Here is a 14,525-nt window from a genome sequence, read left to right as displayed (position 1 = left end):
TCGCCGGGGAAGGGGGTGGTGTCCGTGCCGTTGCGGCCCGCGCGGGGCCCCAGACCTCCCGGAGCAGCGTGAGGGGAGGCGTCTCTGCATCCCCCGCTGCTGGACTCCGAAGTGTGAGAAGCTCCGCTTCCCCAGGGACCTCCCTCCTCCGGGAGAGGACCCCTGCGCGGGGAGGGCGGGGAAGGGGCTCCGGTTCTTCTTCTTTTTTTTTTTTCATCAGAAGTGCCCATCTGGAGCATTTGAAAAGTTCCAGTAACGGCAACATTCGTTCCCTTTAAAACAGCTGAGGACAGCGACCCTAACTTAGTAGTTCTTCGAGGTGTTTTATTGGACGTCCATACAGTTACTTACCGAGCAGGAGAAGAAATCCATTTTGACTTGGGTCTCAGGATCAGAGAACGAGTAATTCTAGGAAGTGTGCGCAGTTAGAACGAGGTCTGGGAGGGGGTGCAAACCCAGATTCCAGAGAGAGTCCCGCGGGAGCCCAATCCATCCAGTCTTTTAGGGGGAGCTACAAGTGTCTCTGGCTCCCGTTTTCCATTGGCTCCCCCACCCCCCGATCTACTTTAGAAGCGTGATTCAACACAGACCAGTGTTGACGCGGTGAGGGACATGAGTAAACTCCACAGGAGCAGAATGACGAGTCAGAAATCTCTGGAACTAGTAGGGAACTACAGGTATTTAACTTCAAGAAGAGAAGTCTCTGGAGGGTGAGCGTCATTTGGTTTCAAGTTCTTGGTGAATAGTTGTGAGAGAAGATTCCTTCATTGAAGGCTCAAGGGGAAAGATTCTCAGCGTACCCTTGTGAGGGCCTCTCTAAGGGTTCAAGTGTGCAACAATGAAACTGGACTCCCTGCTGAAGTACTTGAGAGTGTCTAGCAAGTTAGCTGCTGAACCTTAGGGTCTTGAGTTTTTTACACAAGGAGGGAGGTTGGACTGGAGAACCCTCTACAGGTGCAATACAAATGCCAGTTGTGGTCTTAATCAGTATTTTTTAAGCATATGTTAATTAGCTTTTTTTTTTTACCCCTTAAAGTTCTAGGTTAGAAATGAAGTATACAAGTGTTTTTAACACCCCCCCCCCTTCTTTTCCAGTCATACAGCTGTGACATCAACGAAGGTCAGAATTCCCAGAAACTTGAACAGAGGCTGCCAAATTCCAATAATTGCCACGTTGGCCTAGAGGACTAACCCCAAAGAAGGAAGGAATCCAGCAGGTAAAGCTTTCCATGACTTGCTCTTGTTACCTGACTCTCTCTGTCTCCCAGGAGCAGCTCCAGGGAGTGGCGTTGGCAGCAGAGCAGACAAAGGACCCTGCGTGGACCTGAAGCTGTGGGGGTGCAGTGGAGGTTTTGTTTTCTGTGAGAAACATTGAATACTGATCCAGACACTGGGGACTTGTTCTTAACAATATGCCTTTGAGTTCCAGCTTTGGTTAACCCAGCTATGAAGGGGGGATTGTTCCCTTTTCCTTCTGGAGACAAGAGCCTCAGACTTTCCATACTAAGGAAACTTTGGATTGAGAGCTGATTTGTTGGGGGTGTCAGTTTATAAGTAGAAATTATAGAAGTGATTGATAGGGAGAAAAGATGGCTGGAACAGAGTTGAAGGGCCCCAGCCAGAGGTGATGGTGAAGATTCAGAGTGTCATTTGGATTACCAGTGGGTCTGGGTCATGCCTGATTCCCTGCCTTCCGTCTATGTAACATTATTGCTATTGAGCTTCTGGACCCGCTTGCTGTGCAAAGAATTGAGTTCTCTGAACTCTTAGTGACTCCTACGGATTAATTCAGACAACCCCACCCCCTTTTATGCCTATAAAAGAACAGTCTGTCTGGAAAAAAAAAACCAAAACTCACTGCCACTGCCTTGATTCTGACTCGGCGATCCCCATTGGGCTTCTGAGGCTCTAAAGCTTTATGGAAGTAGATTGCCCCATCTTCCTTCTTTGAAGCGGCTGGTAGGTTTGAACCTCTAACCTGGTTAGCAGCCACATGCCTTATCCACTATGCCACCAGAGCTCCTTTAACAATCTGTGGTGATGAAACAAATATTTTTCCATTTCTCATTTTTTGTTCCTTGCAATAATATCTTAGAATGTAGTTGGCAGTCAACTGATGTTTATAATATGACCAAACAGATAAAGAGAGGGTGATAGACAAAACCCAGGGTATTTGTTTATTTTTTTTCCCCATCTCTTGCCTAAGTATATAAGGACATTACTGGATGCTGGACCTATTCTAGATACATTGATTCTTGCTATAGCAATCAAGTGTGAAGTAAAAACTTCATTTTTGAGATGCAAATCTTAGTCTGGGTACTAATGTTACATTTTATCTGTAAGAGCCACAGAGAACAAGCCTCTTTCAATTATTATAGCAAAAGAGAAGTTAGTTGGAATACAAATGAAATGACATAGAGTCTTCTGTTTTTTAAAAAGCATTGGTCCCTGCTACAGGGACTGACATTCTGATCTAAGGAAATGTATTGTTAGAGAAGTAAAATGAAGGCTACGAGGACTGGTCTTGTAGATCCTGGTAGGTGTCTATATTTTCACTGTCTAATGAGACTGCCCCAAGGAACAGAAAAAGGCCCCAGGTTCCTCAACAATATCCCATCTTTGGCTGAGATGAAGCAGAAAATTGTCTTAGTGGGCAGGAGGAATTTGTTTTACAAGATGGCCCTGGCCTCGGTGAGACAGAGGTGTTGTGTCTCCAGGATTATTAAAATCAGCAATTTCTCTGATCTCTTCCTCTGAGGGTAACACTTCATAGGTGCCGATGAATCAAATGCGACCTTACATATAAGAGAATGAAATGTTGCCCAGTTCTGCACTATCTTCACAGTCATGTTTGAACCCATTTTGTCAACCCATCACTTTGAGGGTCTCCCTTTTTTTTGTTGACCCTCTGCTTGGCAAGCATGAGGTCTTTCTCCAACAATTGGTCCTTCCTGATGGCATGTCCGAAGTAAATGAGACAGAGTCTTGCCATCCTCACTTCTAAGGAGCATTCTGATTGTATATCTTCAAGACAGATTCGTTTGTTCTTCTGACAGTCCATGGTATATTCAGTATTCTTTGACAACACCACAGTTCAAATATGACAGTTCTTTTTTGGTTTTACTCATTTTTTAGCTTTCACGTGCATATAAGACAATTGAAAATACCATGGCTTGGGTCAGGTGCACCTTGGTCCTCAACGTGACATCTTTGTTTTTTTAACCCTTTAAAGAAGGCTTTAGCAGCAGCTTTGCCCAATGCAGTACTTATTTGATTTCTCATCTGCTGCTTCAGTTGGCAAAAGTTTTTCTCTCCTACCCATTCAGATGTTTATGAAGTATGTTTTTGTTTCTCTTCTTTTAATAGTTAGCTTTGTCAATTACTCCAAATATTTAAAAAAGTGGATATGATACTTGTACATTTTTTCAGTATATAGAGATGTACTCTTTTATAGTTTACCTTTTTCATTTTACAGTATGTAACCCTTGCAGTGCACCTGATATTTTTCACTTTGAGTTTGGATGGTCCTCATTTTTTGTTTTTATAAGTAGTACTCAAACGGTGTGGGGGAGCTGCAGGTGGTATATTGTTGCGGCGCTTGGACTTTTTTTGTGGGAATAGCTGTATATTTTCACCAGGGTTTAAAAGGCCCAGTTGTTCTGTGTTCTCTCACTGTTCCTGGGCACTGACTGAAATGCTAGGTCCCCTCTTTCTGTATTCAGGAGTTGTTCCTGTTTGTTTGTTTTTATCATTACTGTTATTGAACTTTGGACCTTTGCTTCTGCAGGGCTTCCTCATTCTCATTCAAAACCTGCTTCCTGCTGAGTCTGCACATAGGAGATTAGCGTGCCGGAATTTCTAGCCCTATCCATGGAAACTCATGCTGATCATGTATCTCGGGAACCTCAGGCCCTGCTTGAGAGTGGTGAGGAGTAGAGATTCATTTACTCTTTTATTAATTTATTCAGCAATCATGTAGTGTACTCTCATTCACCAGATACTAGCTTTGTTGTTGTTGTTGGGTGCTCTTAAGTCAGTTTCGACTCATAGTGACCCTGTGCACAACAGAACATAACACTGCCTGGTCCTGCACCATCCTCATAATTGTTGCTGTGTTTGAACCCATTGTTGCAGCCACTGTGTCAGTCTATCTTATTGAAGGTCTTCCTCTTTTTTGCTGACCCCTTACTGTACCAAGTATGATGTCCTTCTCCAGGGACTGGTCCCTTCTGATAATGTGTTCAAAGTACGTGAGACAGAGTCTCGTCATCCTCCCTTCCAGGGAGCAGTCCAGCTATACTTCTGCCAGGACAGATTGGTTCATTCTTCTGGCAGTCCATGGTGTATTTAATATTCTTCCCCAACACCATAATTCAGAGGCACCGATTCTTCTTCAATCTTCCTTATTGATTGTCCAGCTTTCACATGCATATGAAGTGATTGAAAATACCATGGCTTGGGTTACGCGCACCTTAGTCCTCAAAGTGACAGGTAAGCTGACATGCGAGTGGTGGGGATACTAGGTTAGGCACTAGAATACAAAGATGGCTAAGACATTGATATTTGCCATTCAGGAGCTCACAGCCTAGTTGGGGAGGCTGACAGAAACCGATAATTAATATACAGCTTGATGGGTTTTATAACTGAGGCGTTTTTGAATGGCTGTGGGTACCTTATGTAGAACTAAGAAAACTGTGGCAATTATGGAATTCCATTTCCCAGGCACCTTCTAACTGTAAACCATTTGTATTTTGATTTCGTGGACAGTGCCACTGACTTTGAAGTAATTTTCAGTCTTAATGGGTATTGTTCTCATGTTTATCTGGAAAAATTAGTTTTATGTATGACTCTACAGACTCTAATAGAATCTCTAGGGGTTTAGAGTCTGAGATACATTGCTAGGGGAAAAATATGTATAAACCTAAGAATTACAGAAAAGTTAAGTGATCTAGCACAGAAACAGGAAGTCTTCATATTTTATAGATTTGATCTGGGAATGGAGAAAGAGAAGAGTTGTGGGTATTATATTCCCAGTCAGGGCTAGGGTAAAGTTCTTGTTTTCCTTTAGTCTAAGAGTTTGAATTCAGAGAGGTGAAAAAATGATGGGAAGGACATGTTTCTACCCAAACTTGGGAGACTGGACAACAATACACATGGACAAATTTTATCCAAGTGCAGTAGCCAAAGATAGCACTCAGAACATTGCTTTTAGAGTAGAGTAACTGGAGAGAAAGAAAGGGACCTGTTGCAGACTGGAAAACCAAGAGTGAACAGGATTGTGGGTGTCTCTCCTCCTCCTCGGGCAACATGGACCGCTGTAGCCACAGAGGAAGCAAACTTGAAATGGAAGAGGGAGTGGGTCCTAGGTTGTTCCAGGACTCCATGAGTTAGTTTTCTATGGATCTGGAGCTCAGCTGGTCAGAAAGTAGACTCACTCATGGGCCCTGTTATTGTCCATCAGCTCTTCCGTCTTCAAAAGTTCCTGCCTTTTCTGACAAGGACAGCTTAGGAAATGAAATGTTGGCAGCTGCACTCCTAAAGGCCAAGTCCCAGGTGAGATATGGGTCCCTTTACCCTTCTTTTCCTGCCCCTTTATGGAAGTTTTTTGTGCAGTGCCATCCTATTCAGTGATGTAAACCATGTTTCCTGTATCAGGAAATTCCTGCTGAATAATGGAGCTTTTCCCTCACCCACTTTCCCCTACTTTTCAAATACTCATCATTCATTTCCATCCCAAACTCTTTTTTTGGTGTTGCCAGTTCCATCCCTCACCCTGAAATTGCATGCAAGGACTTGTTGTTTCAGGAGTTGGTGACATTTGAGGATGTAGCTGTGTACTTTATCCGGAAGGAGTGGAAGCGGTTGGAACCTGCTCAGAGGGACCTCTATAGGGATGTGATGCTGGAGAATTATGGGAATGTATTCTCACTGGGTAAGGAGTTAAGTTTTCTCAACAAAACTCCCTTGGTGTGTGTTTCCTTGTTTACTAGTAATAGTCTAGTCACTGAAGTGTAGGATTGACGTAGTCTATGAAAATTCTAAGAACAATAGTAGTAACTTGTGTGTAGAGTAATTTTCAGTTTATAAAGAACTTTCAGATACAGTCTTAATTTATTCCTCACAGTAAAGCAGTCAAGGTAGCTAGTATTATCTTCGTTTCATAGAGGAGGAAAATGTGGTCAGAGCTCTTAAATGCTTTTATGTGTGGTCATATAGCTTGTGAGTAGGAGAACTGGGGCTTTGGTCTTTTAACTGCAAATTTGGTACTTTTCCATATTATTCTCAGGATTTAAAATGTAATCCTGAGACTTTTCCAAATGATTAGCATATTGAGATCCCTGAACATGTAGGGTACTGCTCTGTGCCCAAGTGAACATTCTGGGACTCTTTAACTCCCTGATTCTCTATGTGATTACCTATAGGGACGTTCTGCTTTGTTCAAGGCCTAGTGTAATTGCTGTTCTTGTAGATATTTAAACTTGTTCCAGGGAGAAATTAGCTTCTTAAACTTTAGGATGTGGACTATTAATTCTTTGTCTCTCACTCTACTTCCAGTGAGAACTTTTCTCAAGCAGTGTCAGGAAGTCCTCCTAACTCCCATGTGAGACCTCCCAGTATAGCTCTCTGTTCTCTGCAGATCCTGGGTCTGGGATTGAGCTCTGTTAACTGCTCAGAATGAGCAGTATAAACCTCCTGTCCCGTGTCTTTCCCCATGAGCAGGATTCCCATTTCTGAATCCTGACATGATCTCTCAGCTGGAGTGAAAGGAAGAGCCGAGGGTCCTGGGTTTTGAAGGGAACTGAGAACAGAGAGGTCCTGAGAGGTACCTATTCAGGTGAGGGAGAAACAGCTATTTCTGTCCCTAACACTTGTTGCCCTGTCTTTATTTTCTAAAATATTGATGAACTAAAAATGCTGACTTTCTAGATCTTTTATATTTATTCTCTATGTCTGAATTCCTCTTTAGAAACTCCAAAGTAGTAAAAATAAAGACATCAAAGCTGAGATTGCTGTCACATGGATGAGTCCACATGAGCATAGCCTTCTAGGCCCAGGACTCAGAGAGGGACTAAACTCTGTAGTTTGCCGATTTCTGTGGACTTGGCATATGTGGCCCAAGTACATATGTGATTGTTCTCCTCACCTGGACTGTTGGATTGCTAGTGTTCTCACCTTGTTGTGCCTCTCTGCTCTATGACCGTTTCTCATTGCCCACCTGTTTAGTTTCTTATGTTTACTCTCCCATATTGTTTCAAAACTATTCTTGCAATCATCATATTCCCAAAATTATACCTGTACTATCTGACTTCACTGAAGACTTTTTCACTTCATTAAGTTAGTCTTTTCCTGCCTCTCTGCCTGATTCATCCCACCCTCCTTACATACTCAGCTTTCTTTCTACTTTCTCTAGCTCTTTTCTCCTTGATTTTGCTGCTTGTCTCTCTTTCCCTGTTTCCTCAGCCCAGTTATCTTATTTTGCCTTAGCTATACACATGCTAGGAGCTCTGGTGGCATAGTGTAAGGCACTTGACTGCTAACCAGAAGGCTGGTGGTTCAAACCCACCAGCAACTTCTCAGAAGACAGACTGGGCAATCTACTTCTGGGCAATCTACTTCATACAAATACCGCCTTGGAAACCCAAGGAGGGGTCGCTATGAGTCGGATTTGACTCGACGACAGTGAGTTTGTTTTTTTTTTTTGGACACACATACTGGGCAGGGCTCTTTTGCAGGCATGTAAGGGCACATACTTTTAACATTGTAAATGCTGGTCACTGGATTATTTTGTCCTGGGGTTTTATTCGTTCTTCAAGGAACAAGTGACATTTGCATTTTTTATTGTGCCAGATGGAGAGAACAGAAGTGAGAATGATCAAGAAATTTCTGAAGATACAGGATCACATGGGGTGCTATTGGGAAGATTCCAAAAGGATATTTCTCAGGGTCTTAAGTTTGAAAAAGCCTATGAACAACAAGTAAGTCTAAAGCGGCAGCTAGAGAACTCCTCTGGAGAAAGGTTGAAGAGGAAGATCAAAGAGTTTCATCAAATAACAGCTGAGGAAAAGCTAACCCCCATGGGAGAAAGAAGTGAGAATGGTTTTGGGAATAGCTTCACTGTGACTTCCAACCTTATTTCACATCAGAGAATTCCTATGGGAGACAGACCCCATAAGTGTGATGAATGTAGCAAGAGCTTTAATCGAACTTCAGACCTTATTCAACATCAGAGAATCCACACTGGGGAAAAACCTTATGAATGTAATGAATGTGGAAAGGCCTTCAGCCAAAGCTCACATCTTATTCAACATCAGCGAATTCACACTGGTGAAAAACCTTATGAATGTAATGATTGTGGGAAGACCTTTAGTTGTAGCTCTGCTCTTATTCTACATCGGAGGATCCACACTGGGGAGAAACCTTATGAATGTACTGAATGTGGAAAAACCTTTAGTTGGAGTTCCACCCTTACTCATCATCAGAGAATCCACACTGGAGAGAAACCCTATGCTTGTAATGAATGTGGGAAGGCCTTCAGTAGGAGCTCCACCCTTATTCATCATCAGAGAATTCACACTGGAGAGAAACCCTATGAATGTAATGAGTGTGGGAAGGCCTTCAGCCAGAGCTCACACCTCTATCAGCACCAGAGAATCCACACTGGAGAGAAGCCCTACGAATGTATGGAATGTGGAGGGAAGTTTACCTATAGTTCAGGCCTTATTCAGCATCAAAGAATCCACACAGGGGAGAATCCCTATGAATGTAGTGAATGTGGGAAAGCCTTCAGGTATAGCTCAGCTCTTGTTCGCCATCAGAGAATTCACACTGGAGAGAAGCCTTTGAATGTAATGAGTATAAGCAAAAGTTCTCTCAGAGTTACTGCTGAATTAAACATCAGAGAGTCTACATGAAAGAGAGCAACACACCTGTTTTCCTCACTTCTCCTGAATCTAAAGAGCTCCTGCCTTACTTATAGACAGCTTAGGGTATATCCCTTCAAACCTTTCACTTTAGCAACTGGTCAATTGGGAAAATTATTCAGCAGTGATCAGCAACCTAGTGAACTTCCCCAGAATGATTCCAGCCTTTAAAAATTATGAGGCAAGCAACCGACTTAAGTGCTGAGATTAGAGGGAAGCTCTGGAACTAATCCATTTTGGAAAGTTTGCACTAAACCATTTTTTCTCACACCAGAGGAGCCTTTCTTTCCAAGGTGAGCATGGAAGCACAGTAGGAAAAAAGTTCCAAGGATTCCTCTAGTTGGAGTTAACAGCACAGAAGACAGTGGAAAGAATGTTCTGAGTCCTGTTACTTGATAGGAAGGGGAAATGGAACCTGTATTTCAAAGCTTTAAGCTTTGGCAGGGAATTGCTTTTTTGTTTCATAATTTCATTAATTATGGAAATCCTGTGCTGAGATACATATTTTATTGAGGGAGACATAAGATCCCAAGAAAGGTTTTGTATGATGTCTCTGTCCTTTAGGGCTCTTGAAGCAGCTAGTACAATTTTCTAACAGCAGTCAGCAGTGTTGTAAGAGGACCCGTTGTCCTTCCTTGTTGTACTATGACTAGGAAATCCAACTAATCAGCCTGAGGGTAGAGTATCAAAAGCATTTAGCATTGGCATCTATTTCCTTTCCTCCCCCCTTTCTATCACCATGCCTGTGATAAAAGTGATTTAATCCAAACCGTTAGGTTCTTAGGATGCTTTTAAGGCGCTTAAGTAGCTAGCTCTGCCCTCTCTCACTTATGACATCTGGCCCCAGACCTCTCCTAACTCCACCTCTGACTCTTCAGCAGCCAAGGATTAATACAAATAAAGAGCAAAGCCCCAGAGGAGGAAGGCTCAGGCCTGAGCCTGGCAGCAGGACTATTTACCTGAGTTTTCCTGACTGAAGGGATGATTTTCATTATGTTTCCCTAGTCCTGCTCATCCTGTAGTATAAATGAAGTGCACTATTAAACAGAATAGTTTTTCAGAAGGAGAGATTGAGTGTGTTTTTGTGCAGGGGCCAAATTTATTTAGTGGAAGCAAGAAACATTGACTATAAATGGAATCAAAGTTAACCTTTTAATTTTTTAATGGACAACCATTTATTTTAGTCACAAACATGTGACTTTCTTTTCCCTAAAGACTCCATTGTGTTTCTCTAGATACTGTCACAGAGTATCTTAATCATTTACACAGTCACTCAGCAAAATGACTTCTGACCTCAACTACTCAGAGTTAGACCAAAGTTCACAGTTGAAGGTTACAGCCCTCCACAAGACTGCCTTTCAGACACTAGCCACAAGTTCAAGGGTTCCCAGGATACCCTTGCTTCTCATGGCTGTTTCCAAATTCAGGGGTTCCCACTACCCCCTCAGGTTCACTTAATTATTCACTAGAATGACTCACAACTCAGGAAAGCACTCTACTTATTACAGTTTTATTATAGCAAAAAGAGCCAGCCAAAGGGAAAGATGCATAGGGTGAGGAGGAGGAGGTCCTAAACGCAAAGCTTCCTTGTCCTCTTTGCAAGGAATCAGGTGCATCAATCTCTTGGCACATCGATGTAAAAAGAATATCGTCAATCAGAGAATCTCACCCAAGCTTTGGTGTCCAGAGTTTTTATCGAGATTTTATTATAAAGGAATGATTGAATCATTGGCCACACAATTGAACTTAATCTTCTCTTCCCTGGAGTTCGGGCTAATATGTGGTAGTGGGTCTTGCCACAGCACTGAACAGAACTTACACTGTGTTAAGAGGGAAAGCAAAGAATTATTGTGTGGTGACAGCGTGGGCTGGGCAACACATTGCAATCAAGATCACAAAGTGTTCAACATTCTGTAATTTCTGTATATATATAATTCTGTATAAATAAGTCATACAGAAAAATGGGGAAAGGAGTACATGACTATTATAATCACGAGGTCTTGATATTACATGTAGTCTCAAGACATAGCAAGTTAAATTCTTGTAAAGATACATAATCTATTTTGTAAAGTTATTTAATCTAGTCCAGCTAATGTAGACTTCCTAGAATTAACCTAGCAAGAGATTTTCTGAAATACATATATGTTTCTTTCTTGGGCATTCTGCGTAAGTATTCTCCCAAGACCATCCTGGTAAACATTTCTGACAAACATTTCTTCATAAGAAACATCCTTGCCTTCTCCACTGTTTACAGAAGGTGGTTAAAGTTTTATGTTACATGTTTCAAGTCTCTAAATCATAAGTTCTAAGGAAGGAGCTCTGGTAGCATAGTGCCTAAGGCACTTGACTGCTAACCAGAAGGCTGGTGGTTCAAACCCACCAGCTACTCCTCGCAAGGAAGGTTGGGCAATCCTACTTCCGTAGTGATACTGTCTCAGAAACCCAAGGAGGGGTTGCTATGAGTCAGGGCCGACTCGACGGCATATAACAACAACAACAAAGGAAGGCAAGGAGCTCTAGTGGTGCAGTGGGTAAGGCATTTGGCTGCTAGCCAGAAGGTTGGCAGTTCAAACCCACCAGCTGTTCTGCGGGAGGAAGATGAGGCAATCTACTTCTGTAAAGTTTACAGCCTTGGAAAGGCAATGGGAGTCTCTATGAGTTGGAATTGACTCAGTGGCAGTGGGAGGGAATTCTTAGGAAGGTAGAAAGAGGATTTAGGACAAGCTAAGATTTCATTTGGAAAAACAGCTTTGATTCAGACCTAGGTCAGTCAGTCTCTCAGTCATTTCAAGCACCTCAGTTTTAGAGTATTCTCACACACTCCCCCGAGTTGATCATGAATCTCTGGAGAGAGTCTTTGGTCACCATTATAATACTTCAGACTACCTACTTAAAGGAATGGTTATTAGTGGCAGCCAGGTACCATCCAGTTAAGTGGGCTTTTCACTATGCCATAGCTTAGACATTCCACTTTTGTAATCCTTTGGGGTACATAGGAGTGAGGCCATACTTGGAGGAAGAACTTAGCATCAAGAGAAGGCTTAACTCAAGGTGTGCAATCAGTTTTCTTTAAAGGTACAGTTTTTGAAATGTACATAACTTTGCATAGCAAGGGATTTTGTAGTTTGGTTATAGGCATGAGACATTTCATAATATGCTTAGTCATAAGTAATTAAAATTATCAAGATAAACCTGTTTGCAATACAAAATGTAACCAAGAACCAATGCCATTAGGTAACCAGCTAAAAGTATCAAGAAAAGGGGAGTCAGCCATAGAGGGTATTGAAAGAAGCCAGGTAGCGCTCTGGTGGATCTAGTGTTTTGTTCTACTTCTCTTGAAGCATTTATCCAAGTACAACAGGAGATGCTGGTGATAGCACAGATTCCTCATTGTGCTAGAAGGAAATCAAGAACTATTCTGTGATCTAAGACAACCTTAGGAACTAAATATTTCTTATGGGCTGTTATTCCATCAGCACTGTCGTTAGCTGTGCCACAGTAGCAGGTAAATTGCTAATTGATCTCTTGAGTTCAAGGATGTGAGAAATTGATAAAAGGACTTGGAGGAACACCCATCTGTCTCCAGGCTTCTCTGTTAGATTTTCAGTAGGTTTTGTAAGTTCCCTCTTATATTGGGCAAATATTTTGAAATCACTGGTCCAGTGTGTGTTCTTCATAGGAATAGATATTTAAAGGAATCCCTAAGAGGCCTAACGGAGCTCTGGTAGCGTAGTGCCTAAGGCACTTGACTGCTAACCAGAAGGCTGGCAGTTCAAACCCACCAGCCACTCCTCGGAAGGAAGGTTGGGCAATCCTACTTCCGTAGTGATAACTGCCTCGGAAACCAAAGGAGGGGTCGCTATGAGTCGGGGCCGACTCGACGGCAAATAACAGCAACAGCAAGAGGCCTAAAGTACATTGGCCCATCATGTTCCATCCATCTAAGTAGGGTAATGCCCCAGCTTAGGGTTCATTACTTGGCCTTGGTCTTTTTTTTTTTTTTAGTGGCATAATCTGATCCTCTGCATAAAAATTTATATCCATAAGGAGCACCAAACGAGTGCTATGGAGTCAATTCTGACTCATGGTGACCCCCATAGGGTTTCCAAGACTAAATCTTTACATAAGTAGACTGTCCCATCTTTCTCCTGTGGAATGGCTGGTGGGTTTGAATTGCTGACTGTTGGTTAGCAGCCCAGTGCCTTAACCACAGCATTCACAGAGCTCTGTATAAGGAGCACAGATCATGTTATTTCTGTTAAAATTGTGTGGTAAGGGAGTGTTTTTGATTAACTAGGTTATGCCAATGTTCTGTTAAAGAACTGTTAGAAATAGGTAACTCTCCCATCCTTAGGGAGTCCCAGAGAGTCATACAGAAGGGGAATGAGTCATTCTTTATGCAGTGAGGTAATACTTTTGCCTTGATAAAATCACAGTATATCTAGAGAATTTTCCATGGTTGAACAGATAGCTAATTCAGCAATCATGAACACCCTGCATCTTGCAAAGAAAGCTCTCAAGCATTCCATGGCCTAGTCAGATGTTACGGGTTAATGAAAGCATGCTACCTAAGGTTGAGTTAATAATGCAGGAGGATGCCATAGTCTAACGTATGCTCACTTTAAGGTGATATTGAGGGTAGCAGTAGCATTGGATATAAAACTAATTCAATGTAGGGAATGCTAATGGATCTGACTTCTGATGTCCAGATTGTGGAGAGGGGTGACAGATCCAACGTTCAGGCAAATTACTGGTATTAGCTATTGACTGGGGTGATTTAACAAAGGCATTTTATCTCCATGTGTTAATGGGAATTACTAAAAGCAGTAAAATAAAACTTAAGGGCTTCATGATGAAGAAAAGCTACCCCCAAATAATATAAAGCAAATAAAAACAATAGCTACAATAAAATAAGTTTGGTCACCTGCATGAGAAAAATAAAATTGTACCAGGAGATAATACCACGAGTGTGTAATAAGGCAGTAAGCTAAGAATAGCTACACTTATTAAGGAAAATCCAAAAATTTCCATTAACTGCATAAGGATAAAATTTGCCAGGAAATAAGTCTGCAGTGATGGAATACTGCCAATGGTATTGGTATAAGTTGTTTTTTTTTTTATTTTTAACTTGTGATTTGGGTGAAAATTTACAGAGCAATCCATTCAGCTTGTTGGGCTGAAGTGACTTCAGGGAGAGCCTGACTTTCAAGGACTTCAGAAGTTGTAACAGCAAACCTAGTTTGATAGCAAGAGCTAGTAGGATTAGGTCTCAGATAGGATCCATCTACAAACAAAACTAAATCAGGATTAGTCAAAGGAGATTCTTTAAGTCCTTTTGAAAGATGAGAAATTGTCAGTTAAGTCTAAACAGTCATGAGAAGACATTTTCATCAACAATGAGAAGGGTGGCTGGATTCAAGTAGGCCACAGAATATAGTCTAAAGTTGGAAGTAGCTAGGAGAAGGGCTTTGTAAGAAGTCGGCTAGCAGAAAGTTACTGAGTTAAAACAAGCAAAGCAGATAAGCTAGGGGCACACATTCAGTTACCCAGCGCTGTGTCAGCAGTAGTTTCTACTAATTTGGGTAGCCTTGAGCCATGGGGTTG

The 14,525-nt window shown here is 42.0% G+C and overlaps 1 protein-coding gene across 1 annotated transcript; it reads left to right on the top strand.

Annotated features, from left to right (window-relative positions):
* The first annotated feature begins 3,870 nt into the window (after positions 1-3,870).
* ZNF3 (zinc finger protein 3) lies at positions 3,871-6,764 on the top strand. Its single transcript, XM_042782960.1, has 4 exons — positions 3,871-3,925; positions 5,462-5,553; positions 5,806-5,932; positions 6,721-6,764. Exons 1-4 carry the CDS (start codon positions 3,871-3,873, stop codon positions 6,762-6,764), a joined length of 318 nt encoding a protein of 105 aa, XP_042638894.1.
* Positions 6,765-14,525: the final 7,761 nt, after the last annotated feature.

This window comes from Orycteropus afer, unplaced genomic scaffold, assembly GCF_000298275.1.
Source record: "Orycteropus afer afer isolate SDZICR_OR568_19922 unplaced genomic scaffold, OryAfe1.0 scaffold00542, whole genome shotgun sequence".
Lineage (NCBI taxonomy): Eukaryota > Metazoa > Chordata > Mammalia > Tubulidentata > Orycteropodidae > Orycteropus > Orycteropus afer.
The sequence above is the reverse complement of the archived record's forward strand: the minus strand, read 5'-3'. Positions and strand labels throughout refer to the sequence as shown.

What these genes read in the sequence shown, in the direction of transcription:
- ZNF3 (XM_042782960.1), top strand. Translation starts at nt 3,871, where the DNA reads ATGGAAACTCATGCTGATCATGTATCTCGGGAACCTCAGGCCCTGCTT. An exon ending in TCAGGCCCTGCTTGAGAGTG is followed by an intron (nt 3,926 to 5,461) that starts GTGAGGAGTAGA and finishes ATTGTCCATCAG; the next exon opens with CTCTTCCGTCTTCAAAAGTT. An exon ending in TCCTAAAGGCCAAGTCCCAG is followed by an intron (nt 5,554 to 5,805) that starts GTGAGATATGGG and finishes TTGTTGTTTCAG; the next exon opens with GAGTTGGTGACATTTGAGGA.